The sequence below is a fragment of the Macaca thibetana genome, chromosome 19 (genome assembly GCF_024542745.1).
Source record: "Macaca thibetana thibetana isolate TM-01 chromosome 19, ASM2454274v1, whole genome shotgun sequence".
Taxonomy (NCBI): domain Eukaryota; kingdom Metazoa; phylum Chordata; class Mammalia; order Primates; family Cercopithecidae; genus Macaca; species Macaca thibetana.
Window position 1 is genome coordinate 27,643,919 of NC_065596.1, and position 26,238 is coordinate 27,670,156.

The window sequence follows — 26,238 nt, forward strand, 5'->3', positions numbered from 1 at the left end:
GGCGACAGAGCAGCCCATTAGCAAGAATGTGACCAGCTTCTGCGGGGGCGTGGCCCTGTGGGGACTCCCAGCCACAGCCAAACCATGGCTCTGTCCTGTAAAAGTTAACAGCCAAGTCTGGAGACAAGACTTAACAGCAGCACATGACTGGCTGTAGTGAAGTAATGAGCCCACTATGTTCCTAGTGAAGTCACTGGGAAGAAGGGGAGGAAGAAGGCTTCTTGGGGAATGTAGAACCTCAATACATCTGGAAAGGAAAGTAGGAGTCGGATGCTCCAGCGGCTTAGGGAGCAGCTCCTCCATGCTGGCCCCCTTAAGGCACAAGCCCCTTGAGGACAAACACTTCAGTCACCTTCCTCCCTCTCTTCAACTGGAGAAATGCTGCACTTTTCTTCCTCCTTCCCTCCTTTCCGAAGACAGCTACTGAATGCCTTCCCTGGTACTAGTTACTGAACCAAGCCCAATACACAGGTGGGTAATGAGAGAACTCTGCCTGCTCTGGTGAACTCGGGGATCTACTGGGGGACCAGCATTAAGCAGCTAATCACACAGCTATCCAGCGACTTTTACATGCTGCCCAGGGCTATCAAGGAAGAGCATGGAGGCAGTGCCTTGTGGTGATTGATCAAACATGGGCTCTGGAATCGGACTGCCTGGGTGTGAATGCCAGCCCTGCCATCTGTTTGCCGTGTGGCTCAGTTTGTTCAGTTATAAAATGGGAAGAAGAATGGTAGAATACAACTCACAGAGCTGGTGTGAGGACTGGGTGAGACAGTGCATGTAAAATGTTTACGGCTGGCCCTGGCCCAGAGCACCGGCACTGCGTAAATATAAGCAATTGTTGGGATCCTATAATAGGAACTTAATTTAGTGTAAGAGTCAGGGGAGACCTCAGACGGAGTGTTGTTTAGTCACAGAACAGAGGTAAAAGTGGAAGGAACAACCTGTAGGGAGACCCTACCCTGCAAGGTCATCAGGCCTGCAGTGAAGTGTAGGGGGAGGGTGGCGGGCTTGAGCCTGGTGACGGGAACTCCTGAGGCCACATGTTGAAAAGTGTGTGTTGTACCCTAGATTTGTATCCTAGATTACACGGACTGGGATCAGCCTTCCTGCCTGAGGCTTACAGGCTTCTGACTCTGAAAAGTATTCTTTCTTAGGGAAGAGAGGCCAGGAAAGGGACACTGGGCTGTGATCGGTGACATCTTTGCCTCCTTTCATGGGTCATTGGGAATCAGGAACCTGAAGGAAGTTAGCCTCTGCCCTCTTTAATGCTTGTGACCCCAAGGGACTTTTCTACTTGGGCCTATGGGTGTTGTGTGTGTGTGTGGTGGGGTGTGTGTGTGTGGTGGGGTGTGTGTGTGTGGTGGGGGGTTTGTGTGGTGGGGGTTTGGTGGGATGTGTGTGTGTGGTGTGGTGGGGAGGGTGTGTGTGTGGTGGGGTGTGTGTGTAGTGGGGGGTGTGTATGTGGTGTGTGTATGGTAGTGGGGAAATAGTACACCTGTACTGTGCTCGCAGTCTGTTTCTTTGTTGGTGGCTCTTTAGCCTGTAATATCCCTCACAGTGGTGGCACCAGCTCTCCTCAGAGTCACACTGCCATCACCCCTGTGCCACTGGGCCTGTGTGGGCATGCCAGCAAAGTCACACTTCAGAGCACGAAGACATCTCACGTTCTTGGCAGGAGGGCTCTCCCAGCTGCTCCTGGCTTTGAATGTTCACTCCCGTTTTGCAGAGCGCAGTCAACTCACCTCGATTATGGACCACACTCTTCCTCCAGAATGGGCAGGGTGACAGCTCTAGGCTGGCCTCAAGTTCTTCGCTGGCGTGGTTTTTTAAGCCCAACTGTTGGGATATGCGTTTTCTTGAAAGTCAGGGAAAAGGCCGGGCGCGGTGGCTCAAGCCTGTAATCCCAGCACTTTGGGAGGCCGAGACGGGCGGATCACGAGGTCAGGAGATCGAGACCATCCTGGCTAATATGGTGAAACCCCGTCTCTACTAAAAATACAAAAAATTAGCCGGGCGAGGTGGTGGGCGCCTGTAGTCCCAGCTACTCGGGAGGCTGAGGCAGGAGAATGGCGTAAACCCGGGAGGCGGAGCTTGCAGTGAGCTGAGATCTGGCCACTGCACTCCAGCCTGGGCGACAAAGCGAGACTCCGTCTCAAAAAAAAAAAAAAAAAAAAAAGACAGTCAGGGAAAAGAACAGAGCCCCCTGTCGGGCTCAGAGCAGGTCCAGAAGCCCTACTTGACAGTTCATGGCAGCAAATGCATGGGCAGCTTCTGAAGGATCAGCCAGATGCTGGAGCCATCTGATCCCCCAGACCTGGTGCAATGTGGCACCTCCTCCCTCCTCCTCAGCCCTGAGATTTATGACACAGCCGTGTGCACATCGCTGGCATCAGGAACGTATAAAGCCACAGTGCCTGCTTGTGGCACTCACACCCAGTCAAGTCATCCTAATAGAGCGTTAGTGGCCTTCTGTCATGGGGGGAAAGTCTGGCACAGGCAGAAGCAGGTCTTGACTGACAGGGGAATTACCCGGGAAGACAGCTAACAAAGGGGCAGGGGAGGGGCAGAGGACCCAAGTGTTGAAGGAAGAGAGCAGCCAGAAAACCACCCAGTCACCTCCCAAGCAGGAAGGCAGCAGGGGGAGCTGCGGGGACTCGTGTGGTTTCAATAGTAGAACTTCTGCGGAGAGGCACAGCGAGGAAATTTCTATGGAGAGGAGGCCGTCATTCTTGTGCCAGACATCCTTGCCCTCCAGTTCACAGAAGAGAAAATTGAGGGCCTAGCGTGATGGCTCACGCCTGTAATCCCAGCACTTTGGGAGGCTAAGGTGGGCGGATCACAAGGTCAGGAGTTCCAGACCAGCCTGGCCAATATGGTGAAACCCTGTCTCTACTAAAAATACAAAAATTAGCTAGGCGTGGTGGCGGGCGCCTGTAATACCAGCTACTCAGGAGGCTGAGGCAGGAGAATCTCTTGAACCCAGGAGGCAGAGGTTGCAGTGAACCGAGATTGTGCCACTACACTCCAGCCTGGGCGACAGAGCAAGACTCCGTCTCAAAAAAAAAAAAAAAAAAAAAAGGAAGGGAAAATTGAATAGAGTGTGGATAAAGAGGCGAGTTCATCTGACTAGATAGACAAGGGAGAAATGGAAAATCTTTGTAAGCCATCACGAATCTGGCATTTATGGGATGTGTATGTATCATATTTAAAGGAGAAGGGAACAGGGAGCTAGCATTGGCGGTAATAGCATAACATTTAAACACGCCATCAGCTGAGACAATTGAGTTAGCCAGTTCAAATCACAGCACCACCACTTACCCAGTTCCATGGCCTTGGGCAAATGGCTTAGCCTCTCTGAGCCTCCATTTGCTGTTTGCAGATTGGTAGTAAAAATAATATTTACCGCAAAGAATCATTGGAAGGATTCACTCTGTATTTCTAGTAAAGAGCTTAGAATGGTACATGGCATATAGTAAATTCTCAGTCGGAAGTTAACTATTATTGTCGTTACTATTATGATTATTTCAGTATGCCATCCATTTGTGGTACTACTTGTTTTCGGTTGCGTAATTTCTTTTAATATTCACAGCATCTTGCCTGAGCGCGGTGGCTCACGCCTATAATCCCAGCACTTTGGGAGGCCAAGGCGGGCGAATCACCTGAGGTCAGGAGTTCAAGATGAGCCTGACCAACATGGTGAAACCTCGTCTCTACTAAAAATACAAAAATTAGCCGGGCGTGGTGGTGGGCGCCTATAATCCCAGCTACTTGGGAGGCTGAAACAGGAGAATCGCTGGAACCTGGAACTGCGGAGGTTGCAGTGAGCCGAGATCGCACATTGCACTCTAGTCTGGGAGACAAGAGTGAAACTCTTGTCGTCTCCAAAATAATAATAATATTTACAGCGGCCGGGCGCGGTGGCTCAAGCCTGTAATCCCAGCACTCTGGGAGGCTGAGGCGGGCGGATCACAAGGTCAGGAGATCGAGACCATCCTGGCTAACACGGTGAAACCCCGTCTCTACTAAAAAAAATACAAAAAACTAGCCGGGCGAGGTGGCGGGCGCCTGTAGTCCCAGCTATTCGGGAGGCTGAGGCAGGAGAATGGCGTAAACCCGGGAGGCGGAGCTTGCAGTGAGCTGAGATCCGGCCACTGCACTCCAGCCAGGGCGACAGAGCGAGACTCCGTCTCAAAATAATAATAATAATAATAATAATAATATTTACAGCATCTTGACAGACTCATTAATGATGTCATTACCCCATTTTTGGATGAGGATTCCAAGCCCCTGAGAGGAGAGGTGATTTACTCTCAGGTACCCAACCTAGCTATAAGACACAAGCAGGATCAGAACCGAGGTCACTTTGGTGTCAAAGCCGTGCATGTTTTAAAATGTTTTTCTACAAATTGTCTTGTTTTGGCCAAGCTCTCAGAATAGGTCATGCCTACAGGCAGGTGCCATTGTTGAGGCTTGTTAAGAGCATAGAGAAAAAAAGAATACTGGCAGCCATTGTGCAGTGGACTGTGCATAGACGCTCTCGTTTATTCCATTGTGTAGTCAGATGAGCCGAGGTCGGGGCAGGAATCGAACCCATGTCTCCCTGACAGCAGAACTCAGGTGCTCATCCACTTGTTGACAACCAGCTTTCCACTTAGATCATTAGGATAATAGCTACTCTCTCAGGCTAAGTGCTAAGATCTCATTAAATACATACCACCAGGGGATGAGGTGAGAACTGTTTATCTTTGTTATATATAGAAGGAAATGGAGACATAGTTGCTTTGACTTTGACCTAAACACTCTCCTGCCCCCTCACCCTTTCATCTTCCACTGAGGTGAGATTGGGGAAGTGCGGCAGTGTGATCCTCAGAAGACACACTATAGATACACTGTTAGCACTGAATGAAAACGAAAGGCTTCATACCTTTCCACAGAGGTGGGTCCTCTTCAAGACCATTTGAATTGGATGCTCTGGAGTTTCCTTCTCTCCCTGAGTGCTCAGCACCCCTCCAGCCTTGCAGTTTAGCCTGCCTTAGACTTAGTCTTGCATGTGTAAAAGAAAAAGGGAATAGTTTATTAAATGTTTCCAGCCTCCAGAAAAGTCCGCAAAAGCTGTTAGTTAAGGCCTGTCTGGCATGGGGTGTTTTACAGTACTAGCAGTGCCAATTAAATTTTTTTTAAAGGACTAAGTGCTGAGTTTTTATATCTAAATATAGAAAGTAAAAAATAAGCGAGTCTGAGTTCGTCTTGGAGGAAGTATTGATGTGTAGCTAGAAAGGAAACTTTGGAGGAACTGAGTCCTGGTGTGAAGGAGCAGAAGCAAAGCCTGACGCTTGCCGACAGCACTGCTGCTAAGAAGGGCCTGCCTGGGGTCCAGGATCAAAACCTGTTTGGATATTTCAGAAAATCAGGATACCAGGAAAGGAGGTGATTTTCCCTCTTGATTTCCAAGCTCTGAGGGGCATCTCTCCATTTTCTTAGTGTCCATCCTGCCACAGGCACCTCTCAGGAGCAGGGCCAGCCACCACAGCTCTGACAGGGCAGTCGAAGACTGAAATACCAGTTCCTAGTTCATGGGGAAGTCCCCAGCAGCTCACATCGGAGGACCGTCTAGTCTTCCTATGTCACCAGAGTATTTTTTGGTGTTTTGTTTTGTTTTGTTTTGTTTTGTTTTGTTTTGTTTTGAAATAGGGTCTCATTCTGTCTCCCAAATTGAAGTGCAGTGGTATGGTCATGGCTCACTGCAGCCTCGACCTCCCGGGCTCAAACGATCCACCCACCTCAGCCTCCCAAGTAGCTGAGACTACAGGCATGCCACCATGCCTGGCTAATTTTTTATTTCTTGTAGAAATGGAGTCTCACGGCCAGGCGCGGTGGCTCAAGCCTGTAATCCCAGCACTTTAGGAGGCCGAGACGGGCGGATCACGAGGTCAGGAGATCGAGACCATCCTGGCTAACACGGTGAAACCCCGTCTCTACTAAAAAATACAAAAAACTAGCCGGGCGCGGTGGCGGGCGCCTGTAGTCCCAGCTACTTGGGAGGCTGAGGCAGGAGAATGGCGTGAACCCGGGAGGCAGAGCTTGCAGTGAGCTGAGATCCGGCCACTGCACTCCAGCCTGGGCGGCAGAGCGAGACTCCGTCTCAAAAAAAAAAAAAAAAAGAAATGGAGTCTCACTATTTTGCCCAGGTTGGTCTTCAGCTCCTGGGCTCAAGCAATCCTCCCGCCTTGGCCTCCCAAAGTGCTGGGTTTACAGGCGTGAACCACCACCCCTGGCCTGCCAAAGTACTTTTGTGGAAGACCAAGACTGAAAACTTTGTAAAGGAGCTGGGTGCGATGGCTCACGCCTGTAATCCCAGCATTTTGGGAGGCTGAGGCAGGTGGATCACCTGAGGTCAGGAGTTCGAAACCAGCCTGGCCAACATGTTGTATCTACTAAAAATACAAAATGAGCCAGACATGGTGGCGCATACCTGTAATCCCAGCTACTCGGGAGGCTGAGGCAGGAGAATCACTTGAATCCGGGAGGCAGAGGTTGTGGTGAGCCGAGATCGTGTCGTACTCCAGCCTGGGGAATAAGAGCAAAACTCCGTCTCAAAAAAAAAAGAAAAGAGAGAGAGAGAGACAGATTGAGACCATCCTGGCCAACATGGTGAAACCGTGTCTCTACTAAAAATACAAAAAGTAACTGGGCTTGGTGGCATGTGCCTGTAGTCCCAGCTACTCAGGAGGCTGAGGCAGGAGATTCACTTAAACCTGGGAGGCGGAGCTTAACAGTGAGCCGAAATCACACCACTGCACTCCAACCTGGAGACAGAGCAAGACTCCATCTCAAAAAAAAATAAAACCGAAACTTTGTAAAGGAATTTATCTGCCTATGGATGCTTGGTAAATATTTGTTGAAAGAATAATAAGGTCTCTGCTTTTCTCAGCTATTTTTTTTTTTTTTTTTTTTTTGAGACGGAGTCTCGCTCTGTCACCCAGGCTGGAGTGCAGTGGCCAGATCTCGGCTCACTGCAAGCTCCACCTCCCGGGTTTACGCCATTCTCCTGCCTCAGCCTCCCGAGTAGCTGGGACTACAGGCGCCCGCCACCTCGCCCGGCTAGTTTTTTGTATTTTTTAGTAGAGACGGGGTTTCACCGTGTTAGCCAGGATGGTCTCGATCTCCTGACCTCATGATCCACCCGCCTCGGCCTCCCAAAGTGCTGGGATTACAGGCTTGAGCCACCGCGCCTGGCCTCCTCAGCTATTTTAAAAATGTTTTATGAAAGTCATACATGGCCATCCATGGTTAAAAGATTAAGGCTGGGAGGAGTGGCCCACGCTTGTAATCCCAGCCTGTAATCCCAGCACTTTGGGAGGCCGAGGCGAGTGGATCACCTGAGGTCAGGAATTTGAGACCAGCCTGGCCAACATGGTGAAACCCCATCTCTTCTAAAAATACAAAAATTTGCTGGGTGTGGTGGTGGGTGCCTGTAATCCCAGCTACTCAGGAGGCTGAGGCATGAGAATCGGTTGAACCCAAAAGGCCGAGGTTGCAGTGAGCCGAGATCGAGTCACTGAACTACAACCTGGGCGACAGAGTGAGACTTTGTCTCAAAAAAAAAAAAAAAAAGATTAAATAATGCCTAAGGGCTTGTTTACGTACAAAAAGCAGCAGTTTTCATGCTTTTTGGAAGTGCTTTGTTCCTAAAGTATGTGGTATCTATCTTGCCTGGTGTATTACCCCTGATTTTATTGAATCATAGAATTCAAGAGTTCTGATTAAGGCTTCTCTGGAGCCTTAGAGCTCTGGCACATCTTCTAGAATGGCAGTCCTCCAAGTATGGTTCCCTGGCCAGCAGCAGCAGCATCACCTGGGAATGCATTAGAAATGCAGATTTTGAGGCCAGGCGCAGTGGCCCACACCCAGCATCCCAGCATTTTGGGAGGCAATGGCAAGAGAATCGCTGGAGCCCAGGAATTTGGGACCAACCTGGGTAACAAAGTGAGACCCCCATCTCTACAAAAAAAATTAGCCAGGTGTGGTGGCACACACCTGTAGTCCTAGCTACTCGGGAGGCTGAGGTGAGAGGATCGCTTGAGCCCAGGAGGTTGACGATACAGTGAGCTGAGATGGTGCTATTGCACTCCAGCCTGAGTGACAGAGTAAGACCTTGTGTACAAAAAAAAAAAAAAAAAAAAAAAATTCTTGGGCTCCTCTCCAGACTGACTGAATCCAAAACTCTGTGGCTGGGCCCCCCACACCTGCACTGTAACAGGCCCTCCAGGTGACTCTGCTGCATGCTCACTCTTGAGAAATAGTGATATCAAGCATCATAGAAGAAGAACTCAGGTACTAAAATCTCACAGGATTCAAATTCTATCTGTGCGACTCACTCACTCTCTACATGTTCCTTTACCTCCTAGCCTCAGCGTTCCTGTCTGTAGAATGGGATAATAATCACCAGTCTAAGTTGGGCGCGGTGGCTCAGCCTATAATCCCAGCACTTTGGGAGGCCGAGGCGGGTGGATCACGAGGTCAGGAGATCGATACCATTCTGGCTAACATGGTGAAACCCCGTCTCTATGAAAAATACAAAAAAATTAGCCAGGCGTGGTGGCGGGCACCTGTAGTCCCAGCTACTCAGGAGGCTGAGGCAGGAGAATGGCATGAACTCGGGAGGTGGAGCTTGCAGTGAGCCGAGATGGTGCCACTGCACTCCAGCCTGGGCGACAGAGCAAGACTCCATCTCAAAAAAATAATAATAAAATAATAATAATAATAATAATAATAATCACCAGTCTGGGGGAGTTATTGTGAGAACTGCTATGAAAAGGCACGAAAGCACTTAGCATCGTGTGCCTCGTACAGAGTAAGCATTTGATAAATGGCTTATCATTTTTGTTATTAGCTAGCTTCCTAGACCAGGTATTCATCTTTTTAAACAGTACCCCAATCAGATGGTTGCCTGGTGAGAGGAGATTCAAAAATTCTCATCTATTCCAATGAATGACAGCTATGGCTGTTAATAGTTATATATTGAGAGAATATTTGCCATTCTGTAATTTCCATTCTTGATTATAACTCTGTTCCCTAGAACCATTGGAACAAGACTTTTCTACGTGGCCTTGTCCAAATATTTGAAGATAGTGATCTTGGCTGTTCTGAGCTTTTTCTTGTTCTATTTCCAAAGATTAACTTAAACATAGAAGATAATTGCAGCCAGTAGGGAGGGCTTTTAAAAAAGAAAGAGAGAAACAGAAAAGGCCTGCAGCCAGGGCTATGCTTTGGTGACGTGGGTCTTTGGAGATTTCTGGTAGGTAAGGATGCCTGTAAGTTTAAGGTTAAGGCTTTCTCAGATGGACTTGGGAGCCTGCAGTAGACATGGTGGGTGGAGGTCACTGTTGGTAAGAATTCTGCCTTCTGCCGCTGGCAGGTGTGGGCCAGAGTCACCCCTAGAGTGTTTCCATGTAGGAACACTCGGGTGTTCCAGACACAAATGCCTTAATATCCAGCATCTTTGCCAGGGGGTCTGCTCCAAGACCCCAGCCCTTTTCCTGCTGTGGTCTCAGGCCTTTGGCAAGCTGCCCGTGCTCTTTCCAGCATCCTATTTCTCACCTGGGTTGCCAGCTCCCTGCAGCCTTGGTGGTGTTTGCAGCCTGCTCTCAGTTTTTTTTAATCTTTCTTTAATTGATGTCTAATTAGTAGTTATGAGAAATTGCGCTAGCCAAGCAAATGCTACCTTTCCTAAATTATGCCATGGTATTGTGTACAACAGCAGCAAGGTTGCTATTTTAAAATGGGATTGCATAAAATAAACATGTGCCCAGATGACAGGAAGTACTAAGTTGATGATTAATTGATGCTCTGGTGCGGCCTCGTGCTTTCCAGTGCTTCCATTTTTGTGATGATCCATCTAGTGAGGTTTCAGCAGGTCCACACCACTGATAATTGCCAGATCGCTAATTTGCAGTTCGTCTCCTGCCCTCTGATGCCGGGGCCGGTGGCCATTAGGAGGCAATGCAGAGCAGTCCTCAGTCTCGCTGAAGGTCAGGCTCACCAGAAGGTGATGTGCGGCCTTCGGCTGGCCGGGTCTTCTGCAGCTCGGAGGCTGCCTCTACACACTGAGACTCAGGAACGGTGACATTGCTGCGTTATTCCAGGCTCTTGAGACTGGTGCTGTTTGTCCTATCATTTTCTTTGTATTGTGGAGGGCTCATACTCAGGGAAAGGGAAAATAACTTAGATTTAGTTTTATTTGTTTTTTTCAAATTAGGAGATGAAGACTTGAGCCTGCTGACACATACCCAAGGCTTGCCCAGATGTGAAATAGGTAGAAGTTTAAGTATGTCTTGAGAGCAGTTGAGAAAAGAGTCCGTGGAAAAATTACTAACTAGGGCTGGTGAGCAGCGTCTTAACAGCACAGGGGGTAGGGGTGTGCCATCTCAAAAGCTGCCCGGGTGCTTAGGCCAGAGGACTTCACCCAAATGTGGTGTTGCTTCTGGGGAAGGGGGGTGCTGCGGCCTGGACCGCAGCCTGGTGGATTAATAGGAAGCAGCAGAAGCTTGAGCCAGGTGTGTTCTGGAACAGTAAGGAGGCAGGACAGTGGCAGAGGCCCCGGACTCAGACCACTGTGCCTCTCAGCAGCTGTGATCTGGGGCAAGGACTTCACCTTTCTGAACCTTAGTTTTCTCATGTGTATTCTCTACCCACCCAATAGCTCCTCCCATGAGGTGTGGGAGATTAAATGGCATCATCATTTATTTAATAAACAAGCGAATGGTGGATGGGGACAAAGCACCTAGCTCAGTGCACAGTGTGTGACCACTCTGGAAAGTGCCAGCACTTCTCCCAAGTGAGTACAGCAGTGGCAGCTCCTTTGTAACTAGGCGTTGCATGGTAGGATGTCCCTGGGGTTGGTCCATTAACCTCCTTTTCTCTCGGGGGAAGGGCCTTGGTGCAATTAACAGCTTTTAAGCCAGGGAATTGATACCTCTTGTTCCAGTGTTCTTGAAGTCTCAAGAAGTCTGGGACCCCAGAAAACAGGCAGGCCAGTTGCTTTTATTTTGCCTGATGGCTGTCTCTCCAGAGGTAACAGTGACAATGACAACCAACACATGGCTCTCTGGAGTCTGACTGACTCCAGGGCTCGGTGCTCTCCACTGTCCACACTTGTTTCTGGTGTCCGGTGGCAGCACCCACGGTGTTTCCTCTGTGCGCCTTCAGCAAGACAGAGTCGCTCAAAGCCAGTCTTCAGAAGGGACCCAGGGTTGCCTTAGCCATGAGGCCCCATGTCAGTTTTCACAGTGACTTCACCATCCTTTAGACAAAGTCCTTGAGATCTTGATGGCTCCCAGTGGACCTCTTTCCCGGGACAGGGCGAATGGACGCAGTAGACAGCTTGGAATCCACTCTGAGCTGAACAGCGCTGCTCTGCCCAGGGTAGGATGGGGAGGGAGTGGGCGTCCATCCTTCCCTTGATATTTTATTCTAACTTACTTGTTTAACTGACTTTTACTACTTTTTTTCTTATATCACACTATACACCAAATAAGTTCCAGAATGATCACAGAATGAAATGATTCTTCAAACTGATAAAAAGAACAAGAAGGAAAAAACAATAGCTGATACAGGAATGGGAAAAACCTATTCTAAGCATAAAAACAAAGGAAGACATCATAAAGAAAATGGTCTTAAAAACCTAAAATTTTTGAGTTATATACTTCAACAAATTCAATAAAATTAGAAGACAAATAACAAAAAGGAAAAATGTAAACATATATAACGTTGATATAATTACTTAATATTCATAGACTTTCTCAAGTTCAAAATAAGAATCACTCCAATAGGAAAATTAACAAGAACATGAATAGGATATTCACAAAGTAAGAAATACCTATATCTAGTAATCTGTTAAGCTTTTACTAGTTGTCAAAAAAACATACTTGTGAGTTAATTTTCTTTTTTTTTTTTTTTTTGAGGCGGAGTTTCACTCTTGTTGCCCAGGCTGGCATACAATGTGCAATGGCACAATCTCGGCTCACCACAACCTCCACCTCCTGGGTTCAAGCAATTCTCCTGCCTCAGCCTCCCGAGAAGCTGGGATTCCAGGCGTGCGCCACCACACCCTGCTAATTTTGTATTTTTAGTAGAGACAGGGTTTCTCCATGTTGGTCAGGCTAGTCTTGAACTCCTGACCTCAGGCGATCCACCCGCCTTGACCTCCCAAAGTGCTGGGATTACAGGTGTGAGCCACCACACCCAGCACGAGTTAATTTTCTAACAGTAAAAACTTGGAAAACCCTGTATCACTTTTTTTTTCTTTTCTTTTCTTTTTTTTTTCAAGACACAGTCCCACCTGTTGCCCAGGCTGGAGTGCAGTGGTGTGATCTCGGCCCACTGCAACCTCCGCTTCCCAGGCTCAAGCAATTCTCCTACCTCAGCCTCCCAAGTAGCTGAGACTACAGGTGTGCACCACCACGCCCAGCTAATTTTTGTTGTTGTTGTTTTTGTTTTTTTTTTCCTGAGACAGAGATTCACTCAGTCGCCCAGGCTGGAGTGCAGTGGCGCGATCTTGGCTCACTGCAAGCGCCTTCTCCGGGGTTCACGCCATTCTCCTGCCTCATCCTTCCAAGTAGCTGGGACTACAGGCGCCGCCACCTCGCCCGGCTAATTTTTTGCATTTTTAGTAGAGACGGGGTTTCACCGTGTTAGCCAGGATGGTCTCGATCTCCTGACCTCATGTTCTGCCCACCTCAGCCTCCCAAAGTGCTGGGATTTACAGGCGTGAGCCACCGCGCCTGGCCTGCTAATTTTGTATTTTTAGTAGAGACAGGGTTTCACTATGTTGGCCACACTGGCCTTGAACTCCTGACCTTAAGTGATCCTCCTGCCTCAGCTTCCCAAAGTGCTGGGATTACAGGCATGAGCCACAGCACCCAGCCAACCCGGTATGATTAACAGCACGACTATTCTTACAGTGGTCATATACTTTGGTGTCTTTAAAATCATGTAAAAGAATAAGAACTTGAAGTGATTAGAATAAGTTCACAACACACTTTGTTTTTTTGTTTGTTTTGTTTGGTGTTCGTTTGTTTTGTTTTGTTTTGTTTGAAACGGAGTCTCGCTCTGTCGCCCAGGCTGGAGTGCAGTGGCACAATCTCTGCTCACTGCAAGCTCCACCTCCTGGGTTCACACCATTTTCCTGCCTCAGCCTTCTGAGTAGCAGGGACTACAGGCACCCACCACCACGCCCAGCTAATTTTTTGTATTTTCAGTAGAGACAGGGTTTCACCATGTTAGCCAGAATGGTCTTGATCTCCTGACCTCGTGATCTGTCCACCTCGGCCTCCCAAAGTGCTGGGATTACAGACGTGAGCCACTGCGCCTGGCCACAACACACTTTGCAAGTGAAAATGATGGGTTAAAATATATATTACCTCTATTTTTTAAATGAAAATGAAAAACTCAAGAGTATACATCAAAATATGAACAGAAGTTATCTTTAACTGCTGTGCTTCTACAGTCTTTCCATTTTTACCAAAGAACAAATACTTTAAAATTTTTAAGTGAAAAAGAAAATGGAGAGCGATGAGTTGAAGCATCTAGAAAAATCAAACAAGAGTATGCTGAGGCCTGCTCCTCTCTTGTGGTGGGCACCTCATGGACTTTCCCTGGCTTTCTCCTTCTGTCTTCGAGCCCAGCCCTCCTCATTCTCTGCTCTCCAGTTCCTACTCCTAAGACCCTGCCTGTTTCTCCTCAGGACTGAGCACGGAAGGCATCTACCGGGTCAGCGGGAACAAGTCAGAGATGGAGAGTCTGCAGAGACAGTTTGATCAAGGTAAGGCGCAGCCTGGCCAGGCGTCCGAGGCCAGAGCTGGTCATGGCAAACACAACTGCCTTGGTGAACTGTCTTTGGGGCCTCGGGGCACTCCTGCCAGCACAGACCCAAAGTCACAAGGTGCTGAAACTGAGAAACAGACCATGTATGGCCGCAGTGGGGAGGAGTGGACTGGGTCCTGTCAGTGAACCCTCCCTGCCAAAGCTGGGTTATGTAGGCCACTCCCCACACCGCCACTCACAGATGCTCTTCCAGGTCACCCAGGCACACACCTCCCTCACCACACTGAAGAGTTTTGCCTGTTTGGCCATGCAGAGCTAGTTGCAGGCACATGATATACAAGTCGGGTTGAGATGTGATCCTGTTTTGCCAGGGCCTCAGATCTATCCTCCTCACAGTCCCAGCACCAGAGAAAGCGAGGGACCATCGTGTGAGGAGCTGAGCCCTTGGGACACAGACCCAAGTTACATAGTTCTTGGCAGGGACTCTCTTCTCCTAAGCCGAGCCAGCTTCAAGAGGCCTAAAGTCAGGCAACCAAACTCTACCTCTTGGAATTGACCACACGGTGGAATGAGAAACCATGTCCCCCAGTGCCAGCAGCAAAAGCACTGGAGCAGGGCACATTCCCATCTGTCAGCAGCCAGGGCAGGAGGCACCACCCAGAGCAGACACCACACCCACTCCCCAGGTGGGCAGCCCTTGCACCTTGCAGCACCGCAGTTGGGCTCAGCTGGCCGCAGCGGGCAGAGGGCACCACACGAGAGGGAGACGCCTGCTAATCTGTGGGTTAGGAGACACGAGGCCAAAGTGAGGGGAGAACCCCCGGTGTGGGATGCGTTTGTATATATGGGAGATCCTGTACCAGCTTACCTCCCCCACAATGGAACGTGGTGTTGTCCATCCGTGGAGATTTCTTCGTTATCAGGAATCCACTGAAGTATGTATGCAACAAGAAGGAAAGTAAGAGATGGGTCAGTGGTGTGGTGGCTGGGAAGGGCCAGAGAGAGAATAAATGAGCCTATTTGCCCTCCCACCATAGGCGACAAGGATGGAGGCGGCAGTCACAGTGGTTGCTAACATCTCTGTGACCTACCTGGAAAGTGAGCCACCCTTAAGGAAAGCCGCCTCCTTCTTCTGTGATGGGAAAGGAGTAAGGAAGAGGTAACGGCATATCAAAGCCAGATGAGGGCAAGCTCCCGGCACTGAAAACCAGCATCCCTGCCCTGATGCTGGTGGAGGAGGCAGTTCAGCAGTCTCGGAAAGAGGTGCTGGGGCCAACCCATGCCTGAACCTCAGAACTCGAGTTAGCACTCCCACAGGTCTCACCCCTCCAATCCGTGTCAGTCCTGAGGCCGTCCCTGGCTCCTTAAGGTTTCTCTAGCCTCTCCCGAGCCCCGAGTTGTCCTGATGCTTCTGCCTGGCTTGGAATGGTTTGGCCTCACTCTCCTGACTTCCTTTCAGACCATAACCTGGACCTGGCAGAGAAAGACTTTACGGTGAATACCGTGGCCGGTGCCATGAAGAGCTTTTTCTCAGAACTGCCTGACCCCCTGGTCCCGTACAACATGCAGATCGACTTGGTGGAGGCACACAGTGAGTACCGGCAGCCCAGTGTTGGGTGGATTGAGGGAGAAAGGGCTCAGCACTGGAAGAATAGGTCCTGCCCTCAGAATGGACGCTGGCTCTTAGAGCTGATGTTTGAAGGACAGCAGGCAAGGGAATTAACCAGATGACAACAATGGGACTTGCAAATCGGGCTCTTGCCCTTGTAGACCTTAGGTGCTTATCTGGGGGTGGCACCAAGAGAGTTGCAGGTTTCCCTCATACTCTCATTAGTTAAGAGCATGATTTCGGTGTCAGACTTGGCTCCTTTGCTTGCGGCCAACTTAACCTTCTCTGCCCCTTAGTGTCCTGCTGTTGTTACCATCCCTACTCCTGCAGATGAAATTCGGTTCGGAAAGGCCTAGAAGTGAGGCTGTGAACAGCCTATTTAATAGTAGTTCTTATTTTCCTTTCCCCTCTTCTTACCTGTCTTCTCCCACCTCTCATGTAATGAAGTTAACATGCGTCTAGGGTCCTACAGCCTCTTAGGAAGCCGGCCTCTGGAGGGAAAGAGACAACTCCAGTGGCCAAGTGATCATTTGATGCTGTAGCAAATGAGCGCCTCTGGTTTTAGTGGTATCCTGTGTGCCGTGCCACCTTGCCTCATCAGCTGTTCCTGCCCCAGCCTGCCTCTCTCTAGAGGTGTTTGTCCAGATGGGCAAGACTTCTCACTGGCCAGCCTCTCCCTGGACTTGGTGTAGTACCACAGAGGATGCCTGGCCTCTCAGAGCGTCCCGCCATAAGTCATCAGCAGCCTTCCTGCTTTGTGCCTCTGGCAGGCCAAGACCCAGCAGCAGCCCTTGCCGTGCAGCTGCAGAAGGGACTGTCTCTGCCAGCTGCCCAGAGATGACAGCCACCCCGTGACCCAGCGACCAGAGGGTGGGGAGAGGAAAGGAGATGTGTTCCTCAGGGGCGGGGCATTGGTCTCATCATGCCACTGCCCAACTCTAAAGAGGGAGCTTTAAACAAGCCTCATATACTCACAAGGCTGATGTGTAGGCAGAAATTTGAGGGAGGTGATGGATCAGCGTGACCCCGAGTCCTGGGTCACTGACTGTAAGTAGCATCTAAGGGAGACAGGTGTGGAGGAAGCCCACCCCGAACTGTCAGAGCCTCAATAGTGACAGGGGCTGCGGGACCTCCAAGGTCACCCTTCCAGGGTCTGCACTTCCTGTGGTGTCTGTTTTCACAGTCTGGATGCCACTTTCACCTTATTCTGTCCACACTCTCTTAGCTGACTGGAATTGTTCCTAGCGCCTGACCTAGCTAAGCCCACAGGGATGGGGCAGGAGAGCATGGTACTCCTGGGACGGTCATAGAGTAGCCTGCCTTCTGAAGACGGGAGTCAGGGTTTCTCCAGAGCAGTTATTGCCGGCTTCTCCCCTGATCCTGCTGTCGGAAGATAGAGGCTTTCCCAGCAGTCACTTCTCCAGGAGGCTCCAGGCAGGCACAGATGTGAAGTCGCATGGGAAATCTCTATTCTGGAGCCAGCTTTCTTTCCACGGAAGCTTGTCTCACAGTGGAAGTTAGGAAAAGAGGAAGGCATGGACTGACACCCAGTTTGCTGGAAGCCGGGAATTCCTGTCTGCATTTGTCTTGACTTGGCGCCATCTAGAGGTGCGTGGAATCCTGCCACCCGGCAGAACCCCATTGTTTCTGCGGGAGCTGCTGACACAGCATCTTTTTGTGTAGGGTTGGGGGGCCGGCAGGAACGGGAGGTGCTATTGATAGGGAATCAGCTGCCCTTCCCACAGCAGCTTCCACTGCTCAGGAGGTGGCTTCTTGCGGCCGCTACTGCAGCAGCCTGGGAAAGGGTGGAGGTTTCCCACTTCCTCTTCCCATTGTGTGTTTCCTGTCCCTCATGGTACTCAGCGGGGGCTCCGTTGTCTTGAACCTGACTGAAGGGGGTGGGAGAGGAGAAGATCTTGCTGACAATGGCACCTCTCTGGGCCAGAGAAGTTGACTGGAAAGCTAGGCTGTGGATGTTGCAGGGCCAGGTTCAACTGAGCCACAGATACCAGGCAGTGTAAAAGTTAGTAGTGTTAAGGGATATTATGGAAAAAAGATGATCATGCCCCAAAGTAGCTCTTCCCAGACTGGCTGGGGTTTCCATGGCTACATCAACTTGACCAGCTCTTTCTACTTAATCCCTGAGAGCAATTGTGTCTCTATATGTTCAGGCCTTGGAACCAGTTTCAAATCCCATCACAACAAGTATCAAGGTCACTAGCAAATGGTTTTGTTAGCTCCAGAATTTCACAATATTGAACACTGCTGAAAATGTACCCGCAAAATAGAGACGTTTGTGATTATTTGCCAGTTATTTTCCTACCACACTCAAGGTGATGCGTGGGAGATTCAGAAATGAACAGCAGCAGCAACCGCACCGCCCATGGCCTGGGTGCCTGCCTAGGCTTGGCCCTGCTCTCCACAAGGCATTTGATTCCCACTGCTGATCTTCCTTTGAGGAAGATGGTATTATAATACATCTCCATTTTGCAGAGGAGGAAACAGCTTCTCAGAGGTGATACAGCCTGCCCAGGGTCACACCGCTAGGGAGCGACAAGCTGGGGCTTGAGTCCCTGCCTCCATGGGTGCAAGTGAAGTTCTCTGAAGACAGAGCAAAGCTGAGCTTGAAGTGCACAAACCCCAGCGGGGAAGGCTCGAGGAAGAGGGCTTCACAGGGGAGATGGGCCAGGGTTTCAGGAGGCAGAGGAAGAGGCTTGCGCTGCCTGTCTTGTCTCCTCCCTGTAGCCCACCCCCGCCTTCAGGAGTCACTCTTGCCTGGTGTCTCCCCTGTCTCTGGTGACTCCCTCCTCCCTGCCTATCTTGAGTCGACTCCATCCAGCCGGTGTCCACAGGCCCTGCCCTATGACTTTTGTGCTGGAAGGGGTGCTAGAGCTGGCTCCATCTCAAGCCAGACGGTCTGGACCAAAGGACCTGTGGCTCCAGGGTCCCCATTAACTCCCTGTAATAGCTCGTAAAATTCAGTCTTTTTAATTTAAGGAGAGACCAGTCGTTTTCGTCAGATTGTCGAAGGGGATGTGTGACCCGAACATGGTTCAGGATGCCGGCTCATTGTCTCGGCCTTTCCTTTTGACAGATGAGACCGTTGGGGCTAGAGATAACAGTGCAGCCTAGGTTACCAGGAGGCGGCCCTGCTGCTCTCTGGGCTCTTGTTCACCAGCTGCCTTGGGACGTTGCTGGTTCTGGGATCCTGCCTTCCTTTGATCTGTCCAGATAGCTGCCCGAGGGCACGGGGGTGCTCCTCACACCCACGCACGGGGTCATTAATTTCACAGATAGCCAGGCCCTGTGTGGACAGAGACAGATGGCAGTGGGCACACACATATGCGGCCCCCAGCTCAGTCTGGTGGGACAGGACATTCAACAGGTGATTGCAAAGCCATGTCTCCAGGGGAAGGACAGCCTGGATTCCCCATCCTGGGCCCTGTAGAGTGAAGTCTTGACCTTGGAGTTGTTTACCACCTGGGACGGGGAGAGCGGACGCCGGACGAGCCTGCGTGATCACTGAAGGACTGTGACCCTGAGCTGGGCTTTCCCTTTCCTGGCGATGCAGGCGTGCAGATGGTCAGCGGCGGCCAGCAGGGACTTTCCTCCAGGCACTGAGCTGGCAGCAGCAGACCCAAGCCTAGAGCTTGGTTGGCAGCCTGGGTGCCAGTGATGGCAGTGGCGCAGCACAGCCAGGGCAGGAGTGTTCTTTGGGAACAGGGTCTCTGCTGCCAATTTGTTTGACCTTGGACCAGTATTCTGGCTTTGTGAGTCCTGGTGTGTCTGTGCTGTAAGAGGTATGGGAAGCTATTCAGTAAGGTCCCTGTACCCTCTGGCTGTCCCCTCCCCTTCCTCCTGAGTTCTTGGGGTCTCTATTTTATTAAATTGCTGGGTCTGTGTCCAGGCTGTCTTGGTTCAACTGGCCCAAAAATTCGTCCCCTGGACGTTTCTTGCTGTCTCAGGCGACTAGCCCCTAAGTTCAAAAGTATGATGTCCCATCAAGAGGTGCAGCTCCCAGCCCACACCCCCTGAGCAAGAGCAGAGCCACTTGGAGCCGAGCCAAGCGAAGGGGTGAGCGTGGTGTAGAGGCTGGGGTCTCCTCCATAGGCCACCATCTCTCCCGGCCCACACCCCTGGACTCCTGTCTACCACTGACCAACACTGGAGCAGGATGGGTTCTTCTTGTTGTTGTTAGAAAAAACTAAGTGTCTTGACTCCCAAAGGGTAGGCTGAGGGAGTAAAGGATGTGAGGATCCGGCCCTCCACAGTCTGGGTCCTGAGGGGACTCTGAAGGGGTTGGAGGTCATACCAAAAGTCTGGACGAGTGGAGCTGAGAGTCCACAAATCAGCACTCGCCAGGTGTGGGGAGAAGCCACCCTGGGCACCTGTACCATGGCGGGTCCGGGTTGCAGCAGCTCACCCAGGGCTGGGTGCCCTGACGGCCCTGTCCCAGCAGGGACCCCAGGGAGCCTATTGCCCCTGCTGTTTCTTTGGCCAGTGTAGACACCTGGCCGGGCAGGCCGGCCCACCTGTTGAAGCTGCGGGTCCCTGTAGAGCAAGGTTCCACTGAAGATGGTGAGTGGCTCCCCTGAGTGTGCCGCTGCCCTGTGACCAGGTCCACACAGACTGTGGCCCCAGCCTGCAGCAGCACCATGGGGCAGAAGGTGTCCGGGGTGCACGGGCTGGCCTGGCTCTTGGCCACCAGCTTGTTCCCAGGCCTCTGGCTTGGAGCTGCCAGAGTCTGTGCTTGACCACACCCAGGCCCAGGTTGGAGCCGGACAGCGCAGTCAGCACCGTGCTCAGCAAGTAGCAGCCAGCCAGAGGCGCCTGAACTCACCAGGGATGAGGATGGTGGTCACGAGGGGAGACTGGGGCCGGGCCAGGAAGGCCTTGAGGAGCCAGCCCAAAGCTCCTGGACTAGAGAGGGACCCTCTGGGTCCTTTCCCCTCTTTCCACTAGACCGTAAGCGACAGGGAATTTGGTTTTTGTTCCCTACTGCATCCCCAGCGTATAAAATAGTACCCAGGCAGGAGCAGGCCCCCGTAAACACCTGCTTCTCCCACACACTGAGGATAAACAAATGACCCAAGCAAGAGGGGCCTCCCAAATCCGAGAATGAAATAATTCGCATTGTCTGGAGAGGCAAGAATGGGGTGCTGTCACCGACAGCCTCACCCATCCCCATGTACTCAGCCTAGTCCCTCTCACGCTCACCTGCCTCTGGGTCAGAGTCGCCGCCTCCCTCACTGAGGACTGTTGAGGGACCTGTGCCTGGTTCCGACCAAGGCAGCTGAAAATGCCACACAGGGCACAGACACTGCTGGTGCCCCCCCAGTCCTGGGTCAGGGGAGAGTGGGTATAGGAAAAACGTATGAAGCCGGGTGCGGTGGCTCATACCTGTAATCCCAGCACTTTGGGAGGCCAAGGCGGGCGGATCTGGAGGTCAGGAGTTCGAGACCAGCCTGACCAACATGGTGAAACCTCATCTCTACTAAAAATACAAAAATTAGCCGGGCGTGGTGGCTCAAGCCTGTAATCCCAGCACTTTGGGAGGCTGAGACGGGCGGATCACAAGGTCAGGAGATCGAGACCATCCTGGCTAACACGGTGAAACCCCGTCTCTACTAAAAAATACAAAAAAAAAAACTAGCCGGGCGAGGTGGCGGGCGCCTGTGGTCCCAGCTATTCCGGAGGCTGAGGCAGGAGAATGGCGTAAACCCGGGAGGCGGAGCTTGCAGTGAGCTGAGATCCGGCCACTGCACTCCAGCCTGGGCGACAGAGCCAGACTCAGTCTCAAAAAAAATAAATAAATAAATAAAAATAAAAATACAAAAATTAGCTGGACCTGTAATCCCAGCTACTCAGGAGGCTGAGGCAAGAGAATTGCTTAAACCTGGGAGGGGTTCTCTACTAAAAATACAAAAATTAACCATGCCTGTAATTCCAGCTACTCAGGAGGCTGAGGCAGGAGAATCGCTTGAACCTGGGAGGTGGAGGTTGCAGTGAGCTGAGATCGCGCCACTGCACTCCAGCTGGGCAATACAGCGAGACTTCATCTCAAAAAAAAAAAAAAAAAGTGTCCTAGCTGGTGAAGCCAGCACCCTGGAGGGCGCCCCATCCCCTTTCCTGTCAGAGGATTACTGCAGTCAGAGAGGACTCTGCTGCCTGCAGGGAGGCGAGGACCCAGAGCAGATGGGCTGAGCTGGGAACAGGCCTAGGTCCCATCCACCTGCGACATCACCAGCCTTGTGACCTTCTCTTGGCCTCTGGAGTGGGTTTCTCAGCTACCATATGGGTAACACCCAGCCCCACCTTCCACTCAGGTCTGCGGTCAGGGCCACGCAAAGAGCACTGTGAAGCTGTCCTGCCAGCACTCGGGCAGCACCCAAACCTAAACAGCTGCTGGTGCCTTTGCCATGTGAAGAGGCTGCAGCCGGAGCCTAGAGGGGTGAAGCAAGCTTTGCTTAAGGAAAGAGGTGAATGGGGCTGAGTCAAAGGATGTTGACAAGGTCAGCCTTGCTTTTAGTGTGGCCCAGACTTGAGCAGAAGGGCCTCTCGCCCTCCTTGACTTCTGCCCAGCGAGCTCCTAGTGCTGCTCTGTACTCAGGAGCACCTGGACCAGGCAGCCAGTGGGGAGGGGAGCAGGCCAGGAGACTGGCCACCCACTCCTCACTAGGCATTCAGCTGAGGTGCATATGCAGAAGGAGGCTGGGATTTTAGGGGGCAGCCCCTAATTTTTTATTTTTCTTTTTTTTTTTTTTTTTTTTTTTTTTTGAGACGGAGTCTCACGCTGTTGCCCAGGCTGGAGTGCAGTGGCGCGATCTCGGCTCACTGCAAGCTCCGCCTCCTGGGTTCCCGCCATTCTCCTGCCTCAGCCTCCTGAGTAGCTGGGACTACAGGCGCCCGCCACCGCGCCCGGCTAATTTTTTGTATTTTTAGTAGAGACGGGGTTTCACTGTGGTCTCGATCTCCTGACCTTGTGATCCGCCCGCCTCGGCCTCCCAAAGTGCTGGGATTACAGGCTTGAGCCACCGCGCCCGGCCCCTATTTTTCTTTTTGAGATGGAGTCTTGCTCTGTCACCCAGGCTGGAGCACAGTGACGCAATCTCAGCTCACTGCAACCTCCACCTCCCAAGTTCAAGCAATCCTTCTGCCTCAGCCTCCCAAATAGCTGGGATTATAGGCACACGCCACCACACCTGGCTAATTTTTGTATTTTTGGTAGAGATGGGGTTTTGCCATGTTGTCCAGGCTGGTCTCAAACCCCTGACTTCAAGTGATCCACCCACCTCAGCCTCCCAAAGTGCTGGGATTACAGGCGTGAGCCACCGCACACACCCGGCCCCTAAATTATTATCAAAGCAGGCTCTGTAACTCCCACCCCTGCCCCTCCCCACCCCCCAAGGAAGAAACAAAACCACCCTCATTGCTGCTTATCAGATAGGAAGGAGAGCAGGCGTCCCTGGCAGACCTAGGCTTTGCCAGCCCCGTTTCCTGCCTCCAGCCAGAGGATGGGATGAGACCCAGCTCTTACGTAAAGGTGCTACCACTCGTTGCCTAATTAAGACAAACACAGCTGTGTTTGGGTCGTGCAGGCACCTGCGGAGAGACCTGTGTCCTCCTGTGCCAAGCTAGCAGCTGGAAGGGGGCATGACGCTTTTATGAAGTGAAGCTTCGCGCCACACACATGCTGCTTGTGTTTTCTAATACAGTCTTCTGTCCTCCCTACAGCAGTTTACTTTTTTTATGTAGATATTGTATTGTAACATGACAATGAACTGTTTGAAGACTCAAGGTCGTGGAAAAGAGTGTGCCCATGGCCGGGTGCGGTGGCTCACGCCTGTAATCCCAGCATTTTGGGAGGCCAAGGCAGGTAGATCACCTGAGGTCAGGAGTTCCAGACCAGCCTGAACAACATGAGGAAACCCTGTCTCTAGTAAAAATATAAAAATTAGCCAGGCGTGGTGGCAGGCACCTGTAGTCCCAGCTACTTGGGAGCCTGAGGTAGGAGAATCACTTGAACCCAGAAGGTGGAGGTTGCAGTGAGCTGAGATCGCGCCACTGCACTCCAGCCTGGGGGACAGAGCAAGACTCCATCTCAAAAAAGAAAAAAAGAAAAAGAAAAGAATGTGCCCTTGAGGTGGAACCCTTAAAATAAACCTTGGATTCAGAGAAATGAAGCTGCTCATAGCCCAATAACTAGCTCCCAGGACTTTTTTAGTCATTTCTGATAGACAGATGTTACCAAGACACTGCTCTCATGAAGTTACACTCTCAAGGCCACAGATTTGCCTGGTTTCATTCATCCTCATTAGGCTGCCTGGGAGAGCTCCTGGAGCTCTGTCCCTTCCAGCCCTGCAGCCTCCCTCCCCCTGGCCCCTGCAAGTAGACTGGCTCTCAGGTGCCCTTATTTTGTGTCCAGCTGTGAACTCTGAATTTAACTGCCGGGTGTCACCGAATGAAGGAGGCACTGTCCACAGCCCCTTTTACAGACGAGGAGACTGACCCTACGGTGTCACTTGCCCAAGGTGACACAGTTGGCGCGAGAGGCTGGATTTGTACCCAGGGCCATCTGAGTCAGGATCTGGACTCCAGACCACCACAGGGCCTTCCTCCCTGCTCCGCGTTCCCGCCCTTGGGATTCTGTCTGCTCTTCCAAGTCTCACTCTCCCCAGGGTCCTTGTGCAACTCCCCCAACTCTGACCCTCCGGGCACATCACCTGCTGCAAAGGTGACTAGGGAGCCATGGGTTTCCTAAAGAATACCTGGTTCAGGGCCGGGCGCGGTGGCTCACACCTGTAATACCAGCACTTTGGGAGGCCAAGGTGGGTGGATCACGAGGTCAGGAGATCGAGACCATCCTGGCTAACACAGTGAAACCCCATCTCTACTAAAAATACAAAAAAATAGCCAGGTGTGGTGGCGGGCACCTGTAGTCCCAGCTACTCGGGAGGCTGAGGCAGGAGAATGGCATGAACTCAGGAGGTGGAGCTTGCAGTGAGCCGAGATGGCGCCACTGCACTCCAGCCTGGGTGACAGCGAGACTCCATCTCAAAAAGAAAAAGAAAAGAATACCTGGTTCAGGGAGTCCACACCCCTCCCGGATTCATCAGCAGAATGGTACACATGTGTCTCCGGGGCAGACGATCCAGCACCATCGTCTATCTCAAAGGAGCCTGAACCCCCAAGCCCATTAGCAACCGTCGGCGTTATAATAGACACCCTCTTCACCAACCCCACCCACAGCCACCAATTGTGAGATAGCTGCCGTCTCCTTCGTGAGACCCTCCCGTGGTTCTTCTGTGCCCTGGAGTCCAAGAAGGAAATATGGGGATGTCTTTCCCTGCACAGAGAAATCTGTCTCAGCCAGCTGGGCTCCAGGTGGGCTCTGGGACATGTGTGCCTCACCAGCCCGGGATGCCCTTCCCAGCCAAGGTGGGCCACACCCACTCAGGGATGGCAAGCCCAGTGGCCACGGCTCCAGCCCCACAGCCAGTCCCAGCTCTGCAACTTCTAACCTCAGATACCTCATCCTCAAAATGGGGTGACAAGTTCCTGCCTCACACGATTGCAGGGACTCATGGAACTGGGCCTGGCGCGGGTTACGAGCTGCATTCCAGGCAGTTGTTTTCCCTCCCCTAGGACATTGGGATTCCGTGATAGGCAAAGTGTGGGCATTGGGGGGAAAGGGGGTGCATAGTTCCTTTGGTGAAGTGCGTAAGAATTCCCCCACTGTTTCCATCAGCCCCTCCAATGGGGATGTGCGGAGGGTCCCTGTGTCTCTAGGGAAAGGACAGAGCCTTGGTCTCATGACCGACTCCCTCCCTCAAAGGTCTGTTGGCGTGGGTGGGTGGCAGCGGCTGCCTGTCTCCATCTGGTCAGGAAGCAAGCAGGCTTTCTGCGTAGGGATGCCTGTCTCCAGGGGCAACCGGATGAGCAAAGAATGGTGTTCTTTATGGCGTAGTCTCTCCAGATCGTTCTGTCTCGGGTGGTGGGGCCAGGAAGCCCCAGGCACACAGTGCCGCCCTTCAGTGGGGGCCTGGGACACAGAGGTGGGCCAGGCCCCTGGGCCAGTGCCACTGCCAGGTGTGCCAGCCTTGGGCACAGGCTTTGGGGGAAAGAGTGGAGTTAGTGTCATCCGAAAGCCCTGGGTTGCCCTCAGAGAAGGCCCATCACAGAGCACGCCCTGGGGTGGCCACCAGCCTCGGCCATGAAAGGCAAGGCTTTGGTTTTCTCTCTCCTCAGAAATCAACGACCGGGAGCAGAAGTTGCATGCCCTTAAGGAGGTATTAAAGAAATTTCCAAAGGAAAACCACGAAGTCTTCAAGTATGTCATCTCTCACTTAAACAAGTAAGTCGCAGGGCCTTCTGGTTGGTTTTTCCTCTGGAAAATTGACAGCCAGGGTCAGTGCGTCGCAGAACAGGGCTGCCAGTAGCAGCCCCAGGCCCTGGCCTGGAAGGGGCGCTGGCCGGCCTCCCGTGGTGCCCACTGGGCTCAGCGCCTGGAGCCTCTCGTCCATCCTAAGGCCTCCCTCCTGCTCCTATCTGAGGGCGGCCACGTGGCCCCAAACCTGCCCAACACCAGACAGTGCACTTAGCTCTGTCGGGCATGGGGCCTCTTGTAGGCCTGCGCCCCAAAGCTGGCAGAGAGAGATCTTCTGGTTGGTGCTGATGTTCCAGAAATCTTCTCCTGAATCCAAAACACCTCAGAGCCCCTGAAAGTCCTCTCTCAGCATTCACATTCCCAGCTGGGGAGAACCGGGACATCGCACCTCGAGAGGTGTGCTGCAGGAGAGAGC

General features: G+C 51.7%; 3 protein-coding genes across 4 annotated transcripts in view; 2 read left to right on the top strand and 1 right to left on the bottom strand.

Moving 5' to 3' along the window:
• Positions 1–26,238, top strand: part of SAE1 (SUMO1 activating enzyme subunit 1) — a 549,006-nt gene that overhangs the window by 298,498 nt on the left and 224,270 nt on the right. The gene's annotated exons all lie outside the window — the stretch shown is intronic.
• The window catches only part of AP2S1 (adaptor related protein complex 2 subunit sigma 1), a 400,774-nt gene that overhangs the window by 140,864 nt on the left and 233,672 nt on the right, over positions 1–26,238 (bottom strand). Inside the window, exon 1 of one of the 2 annotated variants that reach the window (XM_050772346.1) lies at positions 19,464–19,467. The exons of the other annotated variant lie outside the window; for it this stretch is intronic. The gene's annotated coding sequence lies outside the window, so the exon portion shown is untranslated. Of the gene's footprint in view, positions 1–19,463; positions 19,468–26,238 lie in introns of those variants that run through there. 2 annotated transcript variants of the gene reach the window in all.
• The window catches only part of ARHGAP35 (Rho GTPase activating protein 35), a 150,186-nt gene that overhangs the window by 118,749 nt on the left and 5,199 nt on the right, over positions 1–26,238 (top strand). The window contains exons 4-6 of the mRNA XM_050772050.1: positions 13,748–13,825; positions 15,287–15,418; positions 25,685–25,790. Coding sequence (XP_050628007.1) covers positions 13,748–13,825; positions 15,287–15,418; positions 25,685–25,790 — 316 coding nt within the window. The remainder of the gene's footprint in view (positions 1–13,747; positions 13,826–15,286; positions 15,419–25,684; positions 25,791–26,238) is intronic.